Source organism: Rhamphochromis longiceps, linkage group LG10 (assembly GCF_057381845.1).
Source record: "Rhamphochromis longiceps isolate RC_006_pf linkage group LG10, R_longiceps_female_GT1.1, whole genome shotgun sequence".
Lineage (NCBI taxonomy): Eukaryota > Metazoa > Chordata > Actinopteri > Cichliformes > Cichlidae > Rhamphochromis > Rhamphochromis longiceps.
In genome coordinates this window covers 11,558,717-11,582,154 of record NC_140566.1, presented here as the reverse complement: position 1 = coordinate 11,582,154, position 23,438 = coordinate 11,558,717, and the positions used below count along the sequence as shown (strand labels likewise).

The following is a 23,438-nucleotide window of genomic DNA, read 5'->3' as shown; positions in this document are numbered from 1 at the left end:
CACCAGTATAAATGGTGATGGGACTGTGGTGACATCAGTGTTTTCACACGACGTGACCAATCCGCTGACCACAATGAACCCTCAGTGCAGCTGTGGTAAAATACAGCTGTCGTGTTCTTTCCTGGGAGCCTGCTCTCATTATGCTGGATCAAAATCTAATGTGTGCTGGTGCTGTGGTGAGGACTGTGGAGTCAGAGCCAGCTCTGCTAAGTGAAACATTAGTTTTAGTGCGCCTGACACCAAGCATGGGAGTTTTGATTGCAGCTATATTGCACAAGCTGTCTATTGAATTTCTGCCTAAATGTGCTTTTTTTTCCCCCTCTCCTGCACATACAGCTCTTCATGAAATGTCAGTGTCATCTCATTCACTGTTCCCTTGCTGTCCCTCTGCTCGTTTCTGTCCTCCCCGATCCTCCCATTTCCCTTTCTTTCTCTCTGTCTCTCATCTCTCTCTTTTGAATCTGCGGGGACAACTAATGAACGGCTTCCCTGCTCTGATTGGATGATGCATGATGTTATTAGGTGGGATGAAAGCAAATATAACTCAGAGGGTATGGAATGGAAAAGGAGAGGAAAGTGAGAGAGTGGAGACAGAGAAATGTTTTGACAGGAGGCTTTGAAAACAAAAGGACGTGCATGCGTGTAACAATGGGAGTAGGTCACAGTTTCACTGATGTTTCAGCCCTGGCACACTTCCTCTGGGAAATAGTCCTACAGATCTCATCCCTGTATCCTCTGCCTCGCTCAGGCTCCTCGCGCTATAGTGTGAAGAAGACGGGCAGATTGCGCAGTGCCCCAGGTCATTCCCAGAGGAGTGTGTGCGAGTGCATGTGAGGAGTATAGTGGAAGGGGAACTCCCAGATGGCCCTCCAGAGGCTCCATCATAAACTGCTCCTTTAACCATCTTTCATCTGCCTTATTAAAGCTGGAATGAAGGGGGCTGATCAGGTCACTAGTCCTGACTGAATAAAGCACTCTGCTACAAGCAAAATCAGGGGAAATGCAGGGTTATCCTTGTTGTTGGAGCAGCACGACATTAAGGTGCTGAGCTCAAAAGAGAAATCACAACAAAGAGCCTGGTGCTGCAGAGATTCAGTTTGTTAAATGGACACAGAGTAGGCTGTGGGGACTCCGCTCATGAAACATTCAGCTCCTCTAGTCAGTCACATTTAGCACCCAGTCCCCTTGAATATATTATTTAGCAAGAAGGAGACTGTGAAGTATCTCACTTTACTTTATTTGCTCATGGCACATGGCTAAAGAAGAACAGTGAAACAAACTATGCACTGTATATAAAAAAGATGGATGTTACCAGCATGACATCACCCACTGGTTTCCCTACAGAGAAATCACTGTCTTGTACAAAAAAATACATAGCCGTGTAATATTCTTACATGTTATTGCAAATTGCTTTAAGGTTGTACAAATATTCTTCTATTATAATATTAGAGATCTTCCACCGCCAATAAAAGTTTATAAATGTGTAATGCTGATGCCCAGTTGCCCTTCAGCATACATGATCATTTTAAATTAGTTCATAACAGAAAATCATTAAGGTTACGTCGCACATAAACCACATCCTAGCTTCATATAATACACTTCTTAATTTTTCTCATTGGTGCCTTTGTTTAAAATGACATATTTGACTAACCATTCGTTTTTTTTTCAGGGCCATTAAATTAGTAAATGTCACATCTGTCTAATGCCACGCTGCTTTCTGGTCCTCCCTTGCAGAGCCACAGCTGAAAGGCATCGTTACCCGGCTGTACAGCCAACATGGATACTACCTGCAGATGCAGCCTGATGGCACTGTCGACAGCACAAGGGATGAAAGCAGCTCATTTTGTGAGTATCAGTGTACAGATATCATGCTTATGTTGTAAGTTTTTAACAATTATTACAAATCTAGCCTCCAGCATTGCTTCTACCCACTTATATATATATATATAAAACTGGAAAATGGAAATGCTCGTAATTTTTTTGCCAAAGTTAATGCTGTAAAGAACTTAACCGAACAACAGCAGGTGTCGTGCTGTGCTGTAAGGGCCTATGGCTGAAGAGTGGAGGAAAAAGTTAGGATTTTGTCAGCTCACCTGTCAAAATTGGTTCAATTAGGACTGTTATTTTTGTCTCTTAATAGGAAGCACATCATGTCGCAGTGCCTGTCAAACTTTGGCAATTTAGTGTGTTCGGCTCTCGTGCAGAAACGCTTGGATCACAGATTCTGATTGGATCTGCAGGTCACTATATGCACTTTATAAACCAGAGAGAGCAGTGACATATTACAACCGTTGAGACGATGTGAATGTTCGTCCTGACCTTTCGCAAACTAAATCTGGCCATCAGAGCGGAAACTATGCAGTGCTCTCTTATCATTTCTTTGTTTTTGACCTTCAAGAGTCAGACACAGGGTGGCTGTGGCTACAAAGTAGCTTGCCATCACCAGTGTGTGAATGGGTGGATGACTGGATATGTAAAGCGCTTTGGGGTCCTTAGGGACTAGTAAAGCGCTATATAAATACAGGCCATTTACCATTTACATAGGCCTTTTTTTAAAGCCGAAGTCTGAATGTGGCATTTTATTTACTCTCGATGTAACATTACTTCTTGGTGAACTGTTAACTAGCTTACTAGTGTATTTTACCAACACTGCGTTGCTGTCTTTACTCTAAGCTGCAGTTGGCATGGCAGAACATTTCCATTATTGTTCAGTTTTAGTGGCAGCACAAAGCTCAGTGAAGGTGACAGAGTGTTATGTTTCCATAAACATAAAGTAAGAGGTCACTGCATTTGGGCTTAAGAGAGAAACCGCAGGCAGCACTGACACTGGAGCCATTCACCCTGCAAATATGAATACAGAATAGCAGAATGTGTTGTGATATGGTATTGCAGTTTGATTTTCTGACTTTTTCCTTTCCTTCCTTCTCTATCTCTGACTTTATTTCCCAATTTAGCACAGTTCAACTTAATTCCAGTGGGGCTGCGGATTGTGGCAATTCAGGGGGCAAAGACAGGGTTGTACCTCGCCATGAATAGTGAAGGATACCTCTATACATCAGTAAGTATACCCATTAGGCTTATACAAACAAAATACTTCCATTTCATGACATATCTGAGATATGTTGCTGTGACACTAAATCCAAGATGATTGTTCTGCTTTTGGATTAGAATGCATCCATTCAGGTTTGGATAACAGCTGCGGGGTCCTGATATCTTTCCTACAGAAAAGCTAATGCCTACTCACATCACTGACAAGGAAATCAAAAAGGAGAAAACCAATCAGGGCGTTATCATCAACTGTCATATTGGATTTAGAGGTTCAGTTGTCTGTCACTTAGACTTCAGTTTACTGTCTCTTCTATTTCAGCATAATTTGCATGACATGGGTCTGATGATGTATACGTACATGCATCACAAACCTCGCAATGCATGTATATACAGAACTGTAAAAATGAGGGTAAATTCAAGATATGAGCCCACTTACCACAAAAGCTTGCATATTTTTTGATTCTTGCCTCGCTTATTTATTGCATTGAAAACATAAATTCAATTTTAAATCATTTTTCTAATTTATGAACTTAGAAAGGTGTAAAACAGAAATAAAGTAACAAAGAGTGAAAAGAACAATATATTAGTATGGGTATTAATATAAGTTGATGTATTACAGTTTGTAAAGCTATTTGAGCACACACTACTAAATAGGATGTCTATAAATAATGACAATTTTCTCCCTTTGGGTTGCATGGGGTTGGTCAACTAGATTGTGATCTTGTATGCTAAAGTAATCTTCAACGTCTTAATCACAGCTATGTAGATAAAAATATTCTTTAGCTATAAGTTCAAGCACTTCAGAAAGGACCTCACAAGTATGAATGGACCATTTTCCCTACTGCCATTAGTGTACAGATTACAATCATAAGGTGGTCGATGTCTGTTGTGACTGCAGTGAGCCCAGAACCAGAAAGTGGACACAGGAGATGAGTCCTGTCAAGCCTGGATAGTTTAGGAGGCAACTGACAAGTACTGGAATGCTAAGCAAAGTGTGGTTCTCACAGTAGCAGAAGCAAAAACTGAAGCCACAGAGCATGACTTTCAGTCAGCCTTGAGGTAATTCTAGCAAACTGTCAGGTGACACAAGGAGAAAAGCAGCTTCCAACTCACACTTTATTCAGTGGAGATGGAGAGCTGCTAACTTCAACAGAGGATATAGTCAGATAGTGGAGTACTTCGAGAATCTCTTCAATCCCACTGACACACCTTTTGTAGTGGAAAGAGAGACAGTGAAGAGAGAGGTCAGGAGGTAGTTAAAAAACATTTTGGTGGCAGGGCACTAGGGGTGGATGAGCTTCACGTTAAGTTTCTTCTGCATTGCAGCTATAAGGGGATCACACTACTCAGCTTGACCAGTAAGGTCTATGCCAGCATACCTCAGAGGAGAGTTCAACCATTAGATGAATCTTGGATTCTGGACAAATAATGTGGTTTTCATCCTGGTCATGATATTTGAGGGTGTATGGGAGATTGCTCAACCAGTCTACATGTGTTATGTGGACTGGGGTATCCTGCGGGGGATGCTTGTGGTGGTATTGGGTATCAGGACTGTTTTTGGTCCCTGTAAAACCATAGTAAGAGCTTGACTTTCATTGCCAGCAATAAGTTAGCTTGATTCTAAGTGGGCTTTAAATTCAACCAGGCCTTCTGTTTGTCACCGATTAAAAAGGGAAGGGAAAATTCGATAAAAAAAAGTCTGTTTTGGGCTTTTTTATTTCTAGGTGCAGCCAAGGGGTGGAAGGTGTCGGGCTCAGTGGTTTCAGGTTCTCATCTCTGCTTTTTTGGCTTCACCGAGTAAATGACCTTCTGTTTGCACTGAGGTGATTTGCACCTATAAGTGTGAAGTGACTGGGATGAGAAATAGTGCCTCAAAGCAGGGTTTTGCTGTCAACTATCATTCATTGATTGTGATAGTAAGCGCAAGAACGATCCTTTCTGAGCATGCCTAGATATACAGCATTATTCTGGTCACTATTGTTGCCATTAAAATGTTCAGTCAGTCTATGGCTATACTGAACAAAGCTAAATAATTGCAAATATAGACATTGATACTAGACACCTTACAGATCATTTGTACCAAAACAATTTAACCTATCTTTATGCTGCAGTATTTTAAAAAACATTAATTTGGGGACTTTGATGTAATCATCTTCTTGTCCTAGTACAGCTAGAAAATAAACAGCTCTGGTCAAGTGAGTTATGCTAAACAGGTTACGCTACACATATTTTACTGAGATAGTTTATAATTCAGAAACATCTTTAGAACCTTTTAACTGTTGACGTTTTATTTTTTTTATTGCAACCAATAGAATATAATGAGTTCCGTACTTGAAACAGGGATAAAAGCCTGAGGTATGTCAAATTACACAAGAACTGGACTGAAAGTCAGAGGTACTTGGGTCTTAAGGAGTGATGAATCCAAGTTAAAAAAAAAAATTGGTTCAAGTTGTTGTCAGTATGTACAGTGGAGGTCAGGAGAGTGGTACAACAGTGAGTATGTACAGCCATCAGTAAAACACGGTGGAGGCTTTGTCGTGTTTTGGGGATGAATTTCAGCCAGTGGTGCTGGGGATCTTGTCAAAACTAATAGAAATATGAAAGCAGAAAAGTTCCATCAGATTGTGATCCACCATGTAAAACCATCTGGAAAGTATCTGATGGCCAGCAGCACAAAAGTGGCCCCACTGATTTGCCTTCTGTAATGGAAGGAAAGTCTGGGAACAATAGGGAGTGACCTCAAGAGGCCAGACCTCAAGAGGCACCACAATGGTTGGTGGAACCCTTCAAGGACCACCACATCTCAAAAACTAGTGGTTCCTTTATTCAAGAAAGGGAACCAGAGAGTGTGCCCCAACTATTGGGGGATCATACTCCTCAGCCCACCTGGGAAGCTTCATGCCAGGATACTGGAGAGGATATTTAAGCGTATATCAGAGTTAGCCCCTCGAGTTTATGTGCCTTGTGACTTACAGAAGGCATTCAATCATGTCAATTGCATGGTAAAATAGCATCAGGAGCTCATTCATTTGGAGTACACCCACCATTCGACGGGTGTCTAACTTCAGTCCCTACTCCAAAACAGCTGAATCAAATGATTGGATTTTCTCTTCAGCATGCCATCAGCTTTGGCAAAGGCCTGGTAACAAGCCATTCATTTGATTCAGGTGTATCGGAACAAGGATGCATCTAAAAGGTGCAGGGCAGTAGCTCTCGAGGACTGGAGTTGGACAGCCCTGCGCCATTTCTTCACATTGAAAAGAGCCAGTTGAGGTGGTTTGGAGATCTGATTTGGATGTCCAAACCACCTCCTTCTAGGTAAGGTGTTATGGGCATGTCCTACTGAGAGGAGGGCACACTGAGAGTTTAAATCTCTCGATTGGTTTAGAAATGCCTCAATATCCCCCGGTAGAGCTGGAAGAGGTCAAGTCATGTTTATTTCTATAGCATACTTAAAAACAATTGCTGTACATCTAAAACAATAGCCAAAGAGTGAGGTTGGGGTTACTCTGCTTATGGATGGATGGATGCTCTATTTACAAATTTCAATAGATTGCTACACCCTTTTCCAATTTTCCAAGTTATAATAAGAGATAGCTCAACACTTGTACAGTTCTGTAGTTTTTGCTCCATAGTAGTGAAATAAGTCATCAGATCCTTAACTGACGTAAAAGTAGCAATACCACACTGTGGCAATACTCCACAACAAAATAAATATCCTGTCAACTTAGAATATGTGAGGCAATGCTTAGTAGCAAAATACAACAATTTATTTTTCAGAAATGTGTCCCAGGTCTCTGTTTTATGTATATATTACATTTTACCACTTTAGATATTTAAGTATTTATTTGAAGTCATTTATATTCTTAAAAGTCGACCTTTCACTGTTTAAGAAAATAAAATGTTCAGGCTTTGAGACCAAGCATATACAGTACCAACTCATCTGGGAGTTTTAACTAAATAGTTTATACTTTAAGAAGTGAAGGAATGGACAAAAAGGGCAGATGGATAGTTCCAATGTCGTCTGTCTCAGAACACTTGACTCTTTCAGTCAGCACCTTGGACAGCTTTGGTGTCACTTCAAGAGGATAAAGTCTGATCAGCACTCTGGACAGTGCTTGCAATACTGCTTACATGCGATTAGTGTCAAATCACTTAACCATGGCTACATGCTTAAAAATTTATGACTACTACAGGAAATGTTGACTCTTTACACCTTACTGTGACAACTTTGTTTTCTATGATAAAGTTACATTTGTTGCTATAAATAACAAAGACCAGGTTATCTTAAAGTCACTAGAAAGTTAGACTGTGCACAGCTGATCATTTTTCACCTTGTGTCAATATCCTAGCTATGAAAAAGTACAAATATTGAATCACTCATGCACCCATTTGTAAAAACACATTTATTTATTCATGTATGTTGTATAACTAGGATCTTTTCTCTCTACTGGTTATATGTGCTGCTTTCAAGAACAGAAAATTACATGCAAAATCAGTGAATGCAAGTGTGCATCGATGCATATAAATGCGAGAGGACCATCTGTGCATAAAAGAGTCAAATCTTGAATATTGGCATATGGACTGCAACATCTCTTATTATCTTCTCAGCCCCTGATTAGCATGCATTAGACTTTGGTGCCTTTCCTCTGTGCGAAGAGGAGAGAAGGGATTTCCTCAGCAGCAGTCGATAGCTGTAGTACATCCCAAACTGACTTCTTTCGGAGAGATTCCTCTCTTTTACACACAGTTATGGGCTCATATAGGTGCAGTACAACAGAACATGATTTTCTTTTGGCCATAAAGCATGTTCTAATTTCTGAAACATTAGTAGTCTCATTTTATTTTATTTAATCTTAGTTCTTTGAGTGAGTGCATTTGGCAAATGTCTACACAACTTTGTGCTGTGTTTAAATGTAAATCATCTTTTTCATTTAAAAGATGCCAGATTTTTTTTTTTTTACTCAGACAGCGTTCTATGTGATACATATGCTTTTGGCTGTCACAACAGAGCTGAGGTGGCTAACAGAGTGTTTTCTCACTGCTTGTTCTGCCACTTATGTTAGTTATTAGAAGGTTTTGCCTCTGCATGCTCAAGGGAAAATTTTCTCATGCCCCTGCCTCATGCATATACAGCAGTGTGTGGCTGTTGAGCCAGACTTGGAAAAAACAGAGGAAGGAAGTCAACAGTAGCGTTGTCTCAGACATAAATCTCAACCTCACTACCTGTGGGTGACAACAGGAAAAGGCTGGCTCCGATACAAAAATAGAGCTTCGCTTGTTCCTGCCCCATTTTATAATCTATGTGTTCTGGAAAAACTCCTCATGGACACTGAGAAAAAGAGAGAGAAACAGTGTGTGTGTATGTGCTACGGAGAGAGAGAGAGAGAATGAGAGGGAGGGAGAAAAGAGCTTGTGTTAGTGAAGGCTAACATGACCATCAACAAGCAAGTTTTGGCCAAAGATGTGCTGGTCAAAACTAGTCAGTACACACACACACACACACACACACACACACACACACACACACACACACACACATATATATATATATATATATATATATATATATATATATATATATATATATATATATATATATATATATATATATATATATATATATATATATGCAATTAAATAGTGTGGTGTCCAAGTCTTTTAATTAATTAAAAGATACTAAAGTATTGATGGGTGTGTTTAGAACAGACCGGCACCAAAAGAGACGAAACATAGACAGACACAGGAAAGGGAGAAGAATAGTGAAGAAGGTATTGATGAAAACCTGTGTCCTTCTTATTCTTTTTCATGAAAGGATTACATTGAGATGCAGGACAGCACCACTGCTTGATAGCATCGCTTTTATCACAGGACAGGGGGAAATGTGGACATTAGAAAAAGCAGCAGGGAGAATAATTGGCCAGAGCCAAAGAAAAGAGGCAGAGTGCAGAAATGTAACAATAAAGCAGGACATTTTTCCAAGGCAGCCAATTAGGAGCACTTAGGAAAGGCAAAAATCCTATTCTTTGTGATGGATTCATGAGCCGGCCTGTACCGTGGCTCTCCTACCAAAATAGTCAGGATACATTATCCGATTTGCTACTGTATGGAATAGGGCTGCCACGATTTGTCGACTAGTCACGATTACGTCGACTATCAAAATCGTCGACGACTGATTTAATAGTCGACGCGTCATTTGAAGCTTTGTAAGATCACAAAAGACACAGGAATAAGTGGCAGGATTTAAGAGTGTAATAACGGACTGAAACAGAAGATGGCAGCATTGCATGTACAAGGATGTCAGCTACCGTTAAACCCCGAAGAAGAAGAAGAAACAGCTGTGTCCCAGAATTCATAGCGCGGCCCAGCGCAGTTTCCAACAATGGCAGCAGCTAGTTAGTTTTAATGTTACTCTTATTATTCTTTCTGGGTCACAAAATAAACGTTTAACATATTTTCAGGCGAGAATGTAGCTGTGTAAACCTCAAATATCTGCTCAGTTTATCAGGACACCACATATTTTCAAAAGCGCTCCGACGTTTTCGGAGACATCTGTTACCCACTAGCTCGTTAGCGAGCCGGGGGCTAGGCTCACTAGCGCCGTGAGAACACCGGACTCCCCGCAAATCGTTTTCAAACCCACTGCCGTCTTTCGCTACTCAGGTTAAATATATATGAGTCACTTAGATAACTTAAAATGTTATTGTTTGGCTTTTTTTTTTAGTATTTTATTTGTTCCTGAGTAAATCAGTTTGGCTGAGATTAAAGTTATAGTTTAATCACAGCTGAATAAACGTCAAGCAGACAGCTGATTATCAGAAGTGTGAGATGCGGGAGAATTTACTCCAGTGTCCTGTTATATTTTAGATAGCAAGGAGTTCATTAAACTTCACCGAAACAATCTGCAAATTTCATTAAAATTTAATAAACTATCATCTTGTCTTTATTTTTAGTTAGCACAGACCTTAAACACTTAAAGCTGTAAGCTAATGATAGTTATATAAGAGCAGATGCTGCTGGTGCAATAAGCTGTAGTTTTACGTCCAATGGATGATGATCTGATTAGTCGACTAATCGCAAAAATAATCGGTGACTAGTCGACTATCAAAATGATCGTTTGTGGCAGCCCTAGTATGGAATAGCTATTAACCACAGTGCTGCGTCCCAGAATATTTAAAGCAGAGGGTTTTCTGATAAAGGCAGCGGGCAGTGCGGAACAGTCACCGCTGTCGCCGACGGTGGAAGAAGGGAATGTCAGCGACAGCTCCACTCTCAGCAGCATTATATTGACAAGGGACTTCCAGCTATCAATCAGCACTGCAGAGCCACGAGTCTCAGCACATTATCATCCACTCTATTCTTGTCATGTGAGCTTCATTTCTCCCCGGACTGCATTAGGGACAGATCATACATGTGTGGTGCTAGACAGTATTCTCATCCTCTCTGAATCCCTCTTAATAAGCTTCTGTAGTCTACTGACTTATGTAACTCGTCGTGTCATAGTGCATCCACATCTGGCTTGACAAACAACATCAGCAACATGCCCTGCTGGGGAGGGGGAGGTGGAAGGCTTCCTGAACGCAGAGAGCATGTATGTGTGTGTACTAGGTGAATGTTGCATGGATGAGCTTTACATTTCATGTTGTCATGTGAGTGGGCTGCTGCAGCAGTGATGCAGAACTATGGGAATGTAGTGGGATTACTGGAGCTGGGCACATTTCACAGTTTCCCATAGATTACACAAGGAGTTGATGGGCCAGTTAATAGATGCAGGAAGCCTGCATGACACTATGACCCCTGCTGTCTAAATGGGGAACTGCAAATGTTTTAACATGATAAATGCAAATGATGTTTTGGTTTACAGAAATAGAGCTATATTTTCAGGGGCATCAGTTCTGATTTCATGCTTGTACATGCATGATGAAATTAAAGTGAACAAGATATTACATATCATGCATGGAATTACTCTCTCTAATTAGTCACAACCTCACTCCTGTCCCCTATATCCTAATTATCTGCAGGGTAAGATTAGGGAACTCTGCCCTGTGAGTGTGTGAGTGTGGCTTGATGCACTTCCAGAGTATGGTCGTGGTGGAGAGCAAAGCTTACTGAAGCAGGTAGAACAGATGTAATCACACACAAGGAATGAGGAAGGAGGTTGCGTGTGTGGGCGGGGAAGGTCTGGATGATACTCTGCATCATAAAAAGGTTCTACCCATCTTAGGAATTCTCCGCACGGACCCTACATATTATCTTTCTCATCTGCTTTCATTCGCATTAATTTTTTGGCTTGCGACACATGAAGAGGGAAGCTAGCTAGCCAAGTCTCCGAATAAGTCACGGTTAAAGAAGGAGATTTTTTTTTCGTTTTCAGTCCAAGTACCCACCACTTAGATGGAAATATTCCCTCATTGCTCTTTAAAATGTGCAACGCTCCACACATCATTAGCAATAATTCATCTGCAGACGTTGGTGGCTTGAGTGATGTTGTCAGTGGGAGCGGAAACTATTGTTTTGCTAGGGTCTAAAGGTTACCTCAAGGTGAGTTTGAGAGATGGCGATAATTACAGTAACATATTTGTATCCATTAGGGAGAGCAATAGAAGCCACTGCGGTAGGTCATCATCAAAAATCCTTGTATTATAAGGACATTTTTTTACTGTCCTGCCTGCTCTCGCAGAATGGTTTTTCTTTAGATCTTCTGAGACTACTTGAATGAAGTACAGAAAACATGAGTTCTATCATTAGACTAATTTCAGGGGCGTGATTATGAAGGGTAATTATAGGATGACTTGGGAGAGGGGTTATCACTGGTGTCATTTCAGAGGTTGAACTAAGGGGCATTGCGCTGTAGTAATGGGTTCTGTTTCCAGAGGAATGTGAGTGTTAGATTGTGGGGTGCTGACGACTAAAGCCCTTGTCAGCTCAGCGTGCGCTCCTTTTGGTCCTGGGGGATAATAGGGATCTCCCTTTCTCTCAGTTCTTAATCTCCTTTATTACCCACCAACCCCTCTGTCCTCTCTGAGTGATCTTCTGCTTTCTTTCCTGTCTCCCCTACCTTTCCCCTTCTGTCTCCTGCACTTCCCACCCTCTTGCTCTCTGGTCTGATTAATAATGAATGAAGCAGATCATCTATCGATCCCATCCTCTGTGTTAGCACAGCAGAAGATATCAAACCTGTCAGTGGATCTTAAAATAGCTCTGCAATGTGGTGGTAGCAGGAGTGTTTGTTGAGTTAAGGGTAGAAGCTTATTTTCATATGGTAGGAAGGTGGCAGTGAAATGGACATGAACATTGGTGGAGCAGTGGGTCAGAAATAAATGGAGGGAGGACACACAGTCCTGAAATACCTTGCTAAAGGATAAAACTCCCCTATAAAGCAGAAAGTTGATGATCTGTGATAAGTTTGAAACTGAAGGTCTCTTATGTCTCTTTATTAAAACGTGTCTACGCCAAGTTTGATGCTACTGTTTGTCCCGAGTCTCAGAAATTCTCCACTCAGCCATTTCTGGCCTGCTGCTCTCACTTAATCAATCCAACAGATTGGCTTTGCTCTCTGACAGGGGACAGACTCTGTCCAGACCCTGATGGAGACTAAGAGTGATGTATATCTGTCACAATTGGTTAATCTCACCAGCCAACATTATGCAGTGTTCAGTAGCCCTTACACTGAGTACAGAGAGAGGGAAAGTGCTGCAGGGACATGATCACTTACAAAGAATGGTTTAACTGTTGGACATGATCCAAGTTCTTCTAATTTGATTTTCTGTTGTCTATACACATTTGGCCAGTCACGGACAATTGGCATTACATGAGAGTGGCCTATATTAATAATCTCATTTAGGGGATTGCAGGGTGAAAGATCTTTCTGTTGTTTAATTTGAGTCTGGAAAAAACCAACAAAAAAAACCCAAACATGTATCGTAAATATAAATGTAATACTAGTTTGTGACCCTTAAAATCTAGTTTGTTTTCAACCTGTTTTTCTAAGATTTAGAGGTCCTATAGATGTGAACTTTCTCACACCTCAGGGTTGACTCTGCCCAAAAAAATGTTTTGTTTTAAGTCAATTCATTAATTTGGGCCACTGAGAAACCACCCCTTGGTTTGTCTGTGAAGGTTCTCAGTCATCCAGGTCATCGTAGTCAAAGGAGCTTGCAAAGAAAAGCGTCTGGACTTCTTTAAGTTACTTGAAGACGTTTCACCTCTCATCCGAGAAGCTTCTTCAGTTCTAAGGTCAAATGGTGGAGAGTCCCAGATATAAACCTAGTGGGAGTAACCTAGTGGGTTACTCTCACTAGGTTTATATCTGGAAACGTCTTCAAGTAACTTAAAGAAGTCCAGACGCTTTTCTTTGCAAGCTCCTTTGACCACCCCTTGGTTTAAATGCTCAACTTTGGTATTTTGGCTGTGCCGTTATGCTCAACTTTGGTATTTTGGCTGTGCCGTTTCTTTGCTTGTTTCTGCTGTAGCTAATGCTAGCAGTGTTATAGCCATTATGTTCTATGCTCAAGAAATGGCACTCACTATATGTCAAAAAGAAAATGCTATATTGTTGTCACAACAGGTTAAATTTAACTACAGAAACAAAAACTATTTCCACCGGGCCTTTAACTAAGGATGTTATTGGCAACTAGTCTTCTAATTGTCGAAAAAGATACAAAATCCTGAGAAAAGATTTGAAGGTGAGCATGCTTTAAAAATACAAAATTAAATATTGGTCAAATAAGTATTCAGTCTGCATTTTAAGAGCTGAAACTGTTAAACACATTTATCGTTATGTCCCAGTCTAGCTGTCCCCAGGCGCAAAAGGGTGTCCCCATCCCTGTCCCCAAAGCCAGACCTAATAGCTAATATAACGTTACCGTTGCTAGAAGTGTCGCTGAAATGTGCAGAACTTCAGATTAGTTTGGCCTCTGCAGTGCTAGCAGCTGTAGCGTTAGCTTCTTCCATGCTGGCGTTCACGTCCCAGTACAGAATATAGTTACACTTGACTTCACTGATTTTTATTGTATTTTTTTAAATGAAATTCAGCCATTTACTTTACATCATGTTACAACATCTAATTACAAAGAGAGCAAAAAAGAGGGTTTAAAGAGAGGCGGTGGTGCAGCCATTTGTCAGGGCTGAAATTTTGGGTAGCGGATTGTGGCTTCGTAACATCTTTTAACTAGTAACTGCCACTGTACATTGATAAAAAAAGAATAATAATTTTAACCAACTGCAGTTGGGTAATTTCCACATAGGTGTCTACTTTTTGGAAACTGTGGTGTTTGACTCTGCAATGGGCGTCTCTGTCTATGTAACTTTTATTTAACCAGGAAACACATTAAAAACAACTTCTTATGCATGTCATAATTATAAGCTTAACACAAATTAAATGCGGTATGCATGTCATAACCAATTATGGCATACATATTGCAGAAACAGTGATTCCAAACACTGGTAAACTTTACCAGTATTATCCTCACCCCTATAATCATCCCAGGCTCAGCATATTGTGATGTCTCCGAAGCAGTTCCTGCACTTTGATGTCATTTATATGTACACACAGCAATGTATGTGTGCACACGGTGTGTTGGTGTCATTGTTTAGGTGTCTTTCATCTTCTTTTTCCATCTATGCATTTTCCCTTTGGGTAGTTGTTATGTTTAGCAGAGATGTTAATGCTTTTTCTCACATCTATATTATAGTCTGCACCTTTTCTTGCTGTTCTTAAAAGACCGGAACATCCACGCTCTCAAAGAAACACAAGTTCAGATCTAATTCTATCCTTCCTTTCCCTCCGGAAACAGCCACCTCATTAATGTGTTTCACAGTATGCATCCCATATTTTTCTTTTTGTTTTTTTTCTGTTTCCTTTTTAGTCTGGGCTGACATGCAGTGTAGTCCAAGTTCAAAGACTTGCGATAATTTAGAAATATTCTCATCACATTTGCAGATTACTTTTTCTTGTTATGTTCAGTTTGACAATATGAATGCAATTCTTCTCCTATTCCATATCTCGTTTCAGGAGCACTTCACTCCTGAGTGCAGGTTCAAAGAGAGCGTGTTTGAGAACTACTACGTTACGTACTCCTCCATGCTCTATCGGCAGACCCAGTCTGGCCGCTCCTGGTATATCGGTATCAACCGTGACGGTCAGGTCATGAAGGGCAACCGGGTAAAGAAGACCAAGGGAGCGGCACACTTCCTGCCTAAAGTTATAGAGGGTATATTTAAAAAAACTATACTGAAATAGTTTATTTCTCAGTTATTAATCATTAACCTAAATTGCTAACTGACGACTCCTATCTTTGTTACACAGTTGCAATGTATAAGGAGCCATCGCTACACGAGCTAGTCAGTGAGCCAGTGAGCCCACCTCGGAAGACGGTGAAGACATCAGATTCGCCGTCCCTAAAGAATGGACAGAAAGAAGCTCCCAAGGCTGAGGCCTCATAGCACAGGAGAATGAGGGTGGGACAAAGGGTAGCAGTGACACTTGAAACAAAGTTGCCCACTATGCACTGAGGGTGGCTGGGGGAATGGTGCTCAGCGGCCACCTCATTCCAGAAGTGCACTCCAAGATGCTGAGGGATAAAGAGTCAGCAGTCCATCAGCAGCCAAGAAGACCTAAGAGAGGAGTCCCCCCTCACCTGAAACCAGTGAAAGGAAAGCCCAGGGTCTGAGCCAGAACTCCTACCACCGCCACCCCACCCTTTCTCCCAGTGTCACTTCTTTCTGTACCTGTTGTGATTTGCTTACGTGCAGCCCCATTTATTTCTCCGTCAGGATCAAGCTTCTTTGTCTGCTGACAGTTTCATCTTTTCTCATATGCCTTCCCCATCATCAGCTCTATTGTACTGTATAGTCACCACACACACACACACACACACATCCAGCACTGACTCCGCAGGATAATCCTCACCCATGGGCTCCCTCTTGAGCCCTAAAGTTGGTGACAGTGTGGCTCAGCCAGCTTTCCACCCACCATCTGCCTACCAGCTAATCACTAAGGTCAACTAAAGCTCAAAGTGAGATGATATGGCTTAGAGACGAAAGAAATCTGCAGGAAGCTTGGGTCGGGTCAGGTCAGCAGCAACTAAAAACTAATCCTTTTCCTCTTTTGTTTGCTTTCTTTGCTAGCTGTGATAATAACCGGATGATGCTAAAAACCTTATATTGAATAAGCAGAGAGGTGGGGATGGTTGCTTCAGTCCTGCTGGAGATAAGAAAGCGGAATATTTGAATTTCACAACAAATGCTATAAAGTTCAGGAGCAAGGAACTGCTTGGTGTAGGTGTAAGCAGTGGTTCCCAGTAAAATAAATTAATAACCTGAAGCAGCTACTCTTCTTGGGAAGATGAGCCATAAAATATAATTTACTTTCATGTATTTTTGTTTTTGTTTTTCCAGACTCTAATGGAAAGGGTCAAAAGGCTTGAGCAATATTTATACCAGCAAAATCAAAAACAGGGGCAGCATAAGTAAGTGAGACAGTGCATGACACCCTCTTTCTACTGCAGTAATCTCTAACGGGTGATCGCTAATTATGGCGCTCGCTCATTAAAGGCTACAAATGAAACAACTGGCTCATATTTTAAACCCAGGGTGGATCAGTCACCTGAAAAAGCACGCCAGTGTACACTTTGCTCGGCATCTGCTGTCAGAGTAAAGCCAGGTTTGAAGCCCAACATCAAAGCCGAAGGAGCCTCTGAGTTGGAGCACTTGTTATTCTGAGGATGTCTGGCAGCTTATCCACTCACTAGCTTTATCAAATCACCTTGGAAGAATTGCCCTCAAAAATGTAGTTGTCTGAGTGAACGTCTTGCTGTGATTGTATTTTAACCCCCTTATGTCGCTGTCTTTTAGAGTATAAATGTGAGGTAAGATTCTCTGTGAATGAGTGCATGCACAGAGGATAGAAAGAGAAACTGTGGGTAACCTCTACTATGTCCTTCAGACACAGCACAATGTCTTTGACATGTCTGTGTCGTGGAATAGGTGATACTTTGTACCACTCATCACATCTTTTGTGTGATGTGTATATATTTTAAATGAATGAGTGTCCTCAAAGGAATCTTCATTAAATGTAACTTTTTTTTTTTAGTTTCAATTAACCGGTATTTTGATTGCATCGAGACTGAACTGCATGCAATTTTAGAATTGTATGCAACTGACCTGATACAAGGTGTCTAAATGGGAGATGTCAGGGATATTTCAGTAATGGCTGCTGTTGGGTGCTGTCTGCTCTGGTAAGTCACTGAGGGGAAAAACAAATGTCACCACAATGTTCAGTCAAAGTGAATGGTGCATGGATACTACCAACAAACACAGACAGCGTTAAGTCCCTTGCTATGACAGGAAAGAGCAATGTTGGGAGATGGGGAAGCCAAACGGGAAAAAAAAATGCCTATTAGATGGCTGCTAAAAATTCCCCGATAATTCTAGGAATTTCTGTGCATTGGCAATAGAGTTTAATTTGAATGGTCACATAATGTGCAAATGTGCAGACATGCTACAGAAAGTGAAATAGAGGCTTTACGAATGTGCCGTATTGAGGGTGAAAAGTAAGTCGGAAATTGTGTGCGGAATTGTAAAGAAGTCATCACACGGTGGCGGTTATTTAGGAAGAGTGACGGATTAGGAGGTGTATTCTTGAGGAATGTTGATAAGGAATGTGTGCAGTAAAGTAAGCAAGAATTTTGGCAGGATTGCGCGCGGCATGTGGGTATGATAATGAATGTGAGACAAAGCGGCACTGTGTGCTATTTAGGACAGAGGGTCTATGGAGGAAATTAGTTGGAGGGCTTTTCATTTTTTTATCAAGTCTTTCATTTTTCTGGGCTTTTCCAGAGGGAGCTTCACTCAGTTTAAATTTGGATATTTTGTCCTTGCATTGCAGACCTACAAATATCTATTTTGGAAACCCAATGTTCTGCCTCTCGGAGGAGTCTGGTACAGCCTTGTATGGGTTCTAACCATGCATTACTAACTACTGCATGATATAAATGTGTCTGCACAGCAGGCAGCACACGATTTTGAATTCTGAAGTTGATCACAAGTTCACTCTATGAAAGGGAAGTACTTGAAGCCCAACGCAGTGAATGACTGACAGGAAAGGAATGAGATGTAATAGCTTTTTTTTTTTTTTTTTACCAGACTTGCAACTAATAGGAACTTTAAAAACACAAAGGAGTATAAAAATGTATATTTCTGAAGCTCCAGTTCATTTTTTAAAGAAGATTTTAAGAAATAACCCTCAGCACCCTCTGTCGCTTGATCCAAATTCTTCCATAGATTCCTTAGTCCCAAAAGCCAATCAGTCCTCACCTCTGTAGTAATGACGAATGCCACAGTAAGTTGTCTGATGGTGATACTGCAAGTAGACAGCCTAGATCAGAGAATGTCAGGTCTGACGTGAAATGAAGAACAAAGTTGAATGCTTTACCAGAGGGGCTAAATGGAAAAGTATGGCTTTATGGCCATGAAGCAATGTTCTGCAATGTAGAGAAGTTAAGCAATGCAGCTGTTAAGTGAAACTAGTCATGCTCTTGAATGGAAAAGTTAGGAGAGGAAAAAGACATGGTGGTCCTAAAAGTAGAAAAGCTGTTAAGAGGATCTTTGTTATTGTAGTTTAAAGTCTGAATTGTTCTGCTTTGCAAGTGAGAATACATTTATGAATACAGGTCTCGCAAAGCTAACAGTAAGGTGGTGACACAGAAAATTAAAAAAAAAAAAAAATGTTATAGTCTGCGTGCCCACACATGAGAGGTTTAAAGTCGTAATCCCTATCCCACACAGATCCCTTAACCGAGTACCTACAGCCCATTAAGTTTCTTCTCAACATCACATTGCCTGTGTAGGTGTGCATACCTTTAGTGTCTTTATAAGGTCTCTGTGTGTGAGTGTGTGTATCTATGACTAACAGTATGGTAAGACAAGACAGAGAGGCGAGAAAAAAGAAAGGGCATGAGACTGAAACAATGATCGATAGACTCAATAAAACGCAAACGAAAAAAACATCAACCCTGCAATAGGTGCAAAAATCTCCCCAAGGTCTGCCAAAGACAGGGAAATCCATTTGATCATGATGAACTCAGAGGGCTGTTGTTTGATTTCAACCTGTAAACTCAACAAAGGAGCCACATGGACAACCCCCGGTGGAGGAGGCTTTTACACTGGATGATGAATAAATAGTTTTCTCTCATTTTGGAACAGTGTGAGCATCAGTAGCCGTAGTCTGCTTCGAGACACACATCTGCGAAAAGTAAACCAGTTAAACCAAAGGTAAACTGAACCTTAGAAGCAGCAGTTTTACTGCACTGTACAATAACTAACCAACATCCAGGGAATTCTTTGCAGCAAACCCTGGTAACATTTCATTTGACATGCGCAAAAACAAAACGGCCTTTTCAGGCATAGCATTTATCCATGCGCTACACAAATTCAATCTGAGCCATGCACCTTTTTGAGTTTTACATTTTACAAAATCTATTTTACCTGAATGCAGGATTTTCTTATTGCTTTCTAATGAACACTAATGATCCTCAAAAATCCACAAAACCGTGAACCAACTTAACCTGCATTCACAGTACAGAAATGTGCGCCATGGAGTTTGTCAAATTAAAGGGAAAAATTATGTTTAACTAGCACCCTCTAATGGATGTAGTTGGTTGCTAAGAGGCAGAATTTTTAATCAGGGGCAGAAAGCCACAGTGCTGAAGGCATAACTTCAAGAATTTTTTTTCCTTCCACAGAATTTTAATAAGATGGCAATATATCATGACATTTGGCTGTTTGCATCATACCCTAATGTGGTTATAATGTGCTCGTCGTGGGTTCCTAATGTGGTTTTGATGCCACCGCCTTGCTATGCTGTAAGTTTAAATAGTCAAAATGCAGCATCTCACTGAATTTGATTAATGCTATCCCAATGAATTATTTTATCTATTACAACTCACAAACAATCACTAATGGTACATGACAGTGGTCCATACACAAGAGATTTAATATAAATTGGATAACACAATATGCACACCATTATAAAATACAGTTTTCTAAAAATCCTTTCCCTCTTGCATAACCTAAGTGGGGTTCAAACTGATGGATCTCATTTTTGAAGGCAGTTGTGCCAACTAAATACCTCAAAAACCATCCTAAATAAATTATAAATCAGTCCTGGAATTACAGCAGTACAAAATGGATGTGTGCCACGCTCGCTGTTCCAAGCGTTTTAAATATTCAAAACAGGACACTAACAGAAATTGAGTCTTGGCTGCAACATTGTTTTTTTAATAGTTCTTTCTGAATAAGGATTTGTTTAATGTGCAGAATGCACAAAGCCAAATATGCTGAACCTGTGGAGTATGCTGATATTTCTGCTGTTTCAGTGAGTGAATGGCATCTTTCAGGAATGCCTGAGTATGTGAGGAATCTACACAGGGTAGCAGACTGCTTCCAGACAACAGAAGTCGTCTGGATGGTTTATATGTGCAGGATGCTGTCAGTTTACATATATGTTAATACTAACAAATATTGTATATCTGATCTACTAACACATATTTTCATTTTCTTAAAACTGTACTAACTGTGTTAGTGTTGTACTCTTTTTTTTACTGCCTTTCTGTTGTTATACCTTTTCATGTTTTTCGTTGATGTTGTTTTTATGAAGAATTGTTCCTATTTGGTTGGACTTGCTCGGTTTTATTTGTTGTATTTGCTCAGCACTGTTGAACTTACACCGATGGGGAAACTTCCCCCAAAAAGAATCTCACTGTGTGACCGAGTCAGAAAGATAAAATAAAAACAGCAGAACAGTTTCTAAAGCCAAAACGTGTTCAGCAATGACCTTGGTGGCATCAGACTTACGGTCACACGAGTCTTCCAGACGGTTTCCCACTCTTGTTCTTACAGACTCTTAACTTCTCTCTCTCAAACTGATCTCGTTGTCTTCCAAAAAACAAACAAACACTTTAAAAAATGAAAAAGATAAAGAAGCCATAAATAACACTTGGCCTTGGCACCGATTATCCACAGAGGGCAGGCCTGACTCCTCAGGCACCTCCCGAGTGTCACCAGGGATTTAAACACGGACTCCTTGCACTAAGAGCCCAAAGAAGCAGCAGAAGCAGGGACGTTCTGGCTTTTCTGGATATGCCAAGAAGCAGCAAAGCAGGAGTAAAGACCAGCAATATGCAACCAGAACTACCAGCCTGCACTCAAGGAGGGGAAACAAATCTAACACGCTAACTGCACTCACAACTTGCAGGCTATAATGACAGTCTGCAATAAGAATTACTGACATGGGTTGTTTTTTTTCTTAATTTTGTGGTTTTTGCAAAGCATGCATACTTTAATGTTCTTTGGCTCCTTACGGATGACTCCCTCTCAGTATCGACAGACACGTGCCCTCAATTCACCCTCTCTCCATGATTGCCATCAGACCTGTGTACATTTCTACAATAACTCCTACATGAAATGAAAGGAGATGTCTTATTCTGATATAATATTCAATAAAATAACATATATTTGTATGATTATAAGCAATGTTCTCTGATTTTTCTGTGTGATTTCTTTTTGTCTCAGCTTCCTTCTAAATCTTTCTTAAAGGCATTAGCTAGTAACAAAATGAGTTTCCCCTTTAATGCGCTGTAGGACATTAACATTTTTCCTTTCCTTTATTTGTCCTTGCAGTCACATTGCTTTTATTATTCCATAGTCTGATCTATGTAATGTCAAAAAAATACATAAAGTAAAAAATGTTTTTGAGCCAAGTTACAATTATGTTAGAAATAAAGAAGTATCTCATTGTTTTTTTTTAAATGTAGGTCAGAGTTGAGCTACGGGAGACAAATAACAGAGGGTGGCAGCTCAGGATGAATCAGCTGACCTGCCCCTATTCTTCCCTTTGTTTCTCTAAAGAGCATGTGAGATTGTACTTCGTCCCTCATTTCCTAGTCAAATAAACTGCACCTTCATGATAAATTTTAAATAGTAATGTTGACAGCACTGGGTCAGACTATGTTGACTACAGTAGTTATAAGACAGCATGGGTATTTCAAGTAACAGCTAAAAGATGGACAGAGGTTAACCAGTCTGCAAAGAACAATATCATTTAGATAATTTCATAATTTACATAAATCAATTGGGATACAATCAATAAAAGGAGAAAAAATAGCAGTAGCAAGAGAACATCACAACAGGCAGAGTAACGTATGCTAAGCACAATGATAACAGGAGAACAGTTTTGGTTAGTTCCTAATAAGATGCTGTATTTACAGTGCAAATTAATGACCTGTGTCAAACCTGAATTAACACCTGAGAGCCCGTAAACTGCACACAGAAAGTCACTTTCCATCTGTAGTGTACTGCTAGCTAAATATTAGCAGCAATCACTGCATAAAAGGGTGATTGTTATTGGAATTGTGTAGTATCAACAGGCATGTGCTGATTTTTATATGCCACCTTACTTTATCAAAGCTTACTTAGCTTACCCAGAATCAACTGACAGTACTGCAAGATCTTATCAAACCCACCTGCTAACTGCTCTTCTTCTCTTAAGAGTATAAGTAAGTGTCCTGGCTCAAATTAATTATACTAATAATAACATAGTTTAGCATCATTTTCTGGAATTATTTTCAAATCTTTCAAATCTTATATTTTCCGAACTTGTCTATTGAGGACAATACAGGATCGAATGAAAAGGTTTTGTGTCCAGTGTTGTTGATGTCATGATGTTGCAGTGCACTCACACAAAAGCATGGCTTGCCATTAATGGTTGCTGCAGGAGAAAGAAGATGAAGAGGTAATTTCATGACACAGATCAGTGATGTAGATTTAAAACACACTTTAACTGAAATACAGCAAAAGTGTAAACTGTTTTGATAATGTGGGGACATTAGTTACGTTAGCTAGCTAACTAGCTAGTTAGCTAATAATCTTTAGCTACTTATATCACTAAAGGTTATTAGCTAATTGTAACCTTCTGATCCACTGGTCTGCTTGTATCTCATGAGTTGCCAGCCAAGGAGCTAATGTGTTATTATTTCAGTCTGTTAAAACATTTCTATTCCTATTTTGATCAAATTGAGCTTCAGTGTTTGTTTACAATACAGCTCCAGATCCTGGTGATAGCAAGTCAAAAAGATGTTACCTGTCCATGTCCAACAGCAGCCTGTATTCAGTCTAAATATTGCTATAAACTGAAACAGATCCGTTTATGTATTTTATTCACTGTAACATGTAAATTTACCAAAAATGATAAAGCTGTAGTTTCTGTTTTCCACACATTCATCGATGATGATTTCACATAACTAAACAGTGTGCTGTCCTGTTGTCGATTGTGGACGCCCCACTTGCTATATATATATATATATATATATTTTTTTTTTTTTTGAGGGTGTACA

At 40.2% G+C, this 23,438-nt stretch overlaps 1 protein-coding gene across 3 annotated transcripts in view; it reads left to right on the top strand.

Annotated features, from left to right (window-relative positions):
• The window catches only part of fgf11b (fibroblast growth factor 11b), a 40,707-nt gene extending 19,193 nt beyond the window's left edge, over nucleotides 1-21,514 (top strand). For all 3 annotated transcript variants that reach the window (XM_085420162.1, XM_085420161.1, XM_085420160.1), the window contains 4 exons: nucleotides 1,735-1,845; nucleotides 2,955-3,058; nucleotides 15,062-15,260; nucleotides 15,356-21,514. In XM_085420162.1, the coding sequence (XP_085276288.1) occupies nucleotides 1,735-1,845; nucleotides 2,955-3,058; nucleotides 15,062-15,260; nucleotides 15,356-15,492 (551 nt within the window). In that variant the 3' untranslated portion in view covers nucleotides 15,493-21,514. The remainder of the gene's footprint in view (nucleotides 1-1,734; nucleotides 1,846-2,954; nucleotides 3,059-15,061; nucleotides 15,261-15,355) is intronic.
• Nucleotides 21,515-23,438: the final 1,924 nt, after the last annotated feature.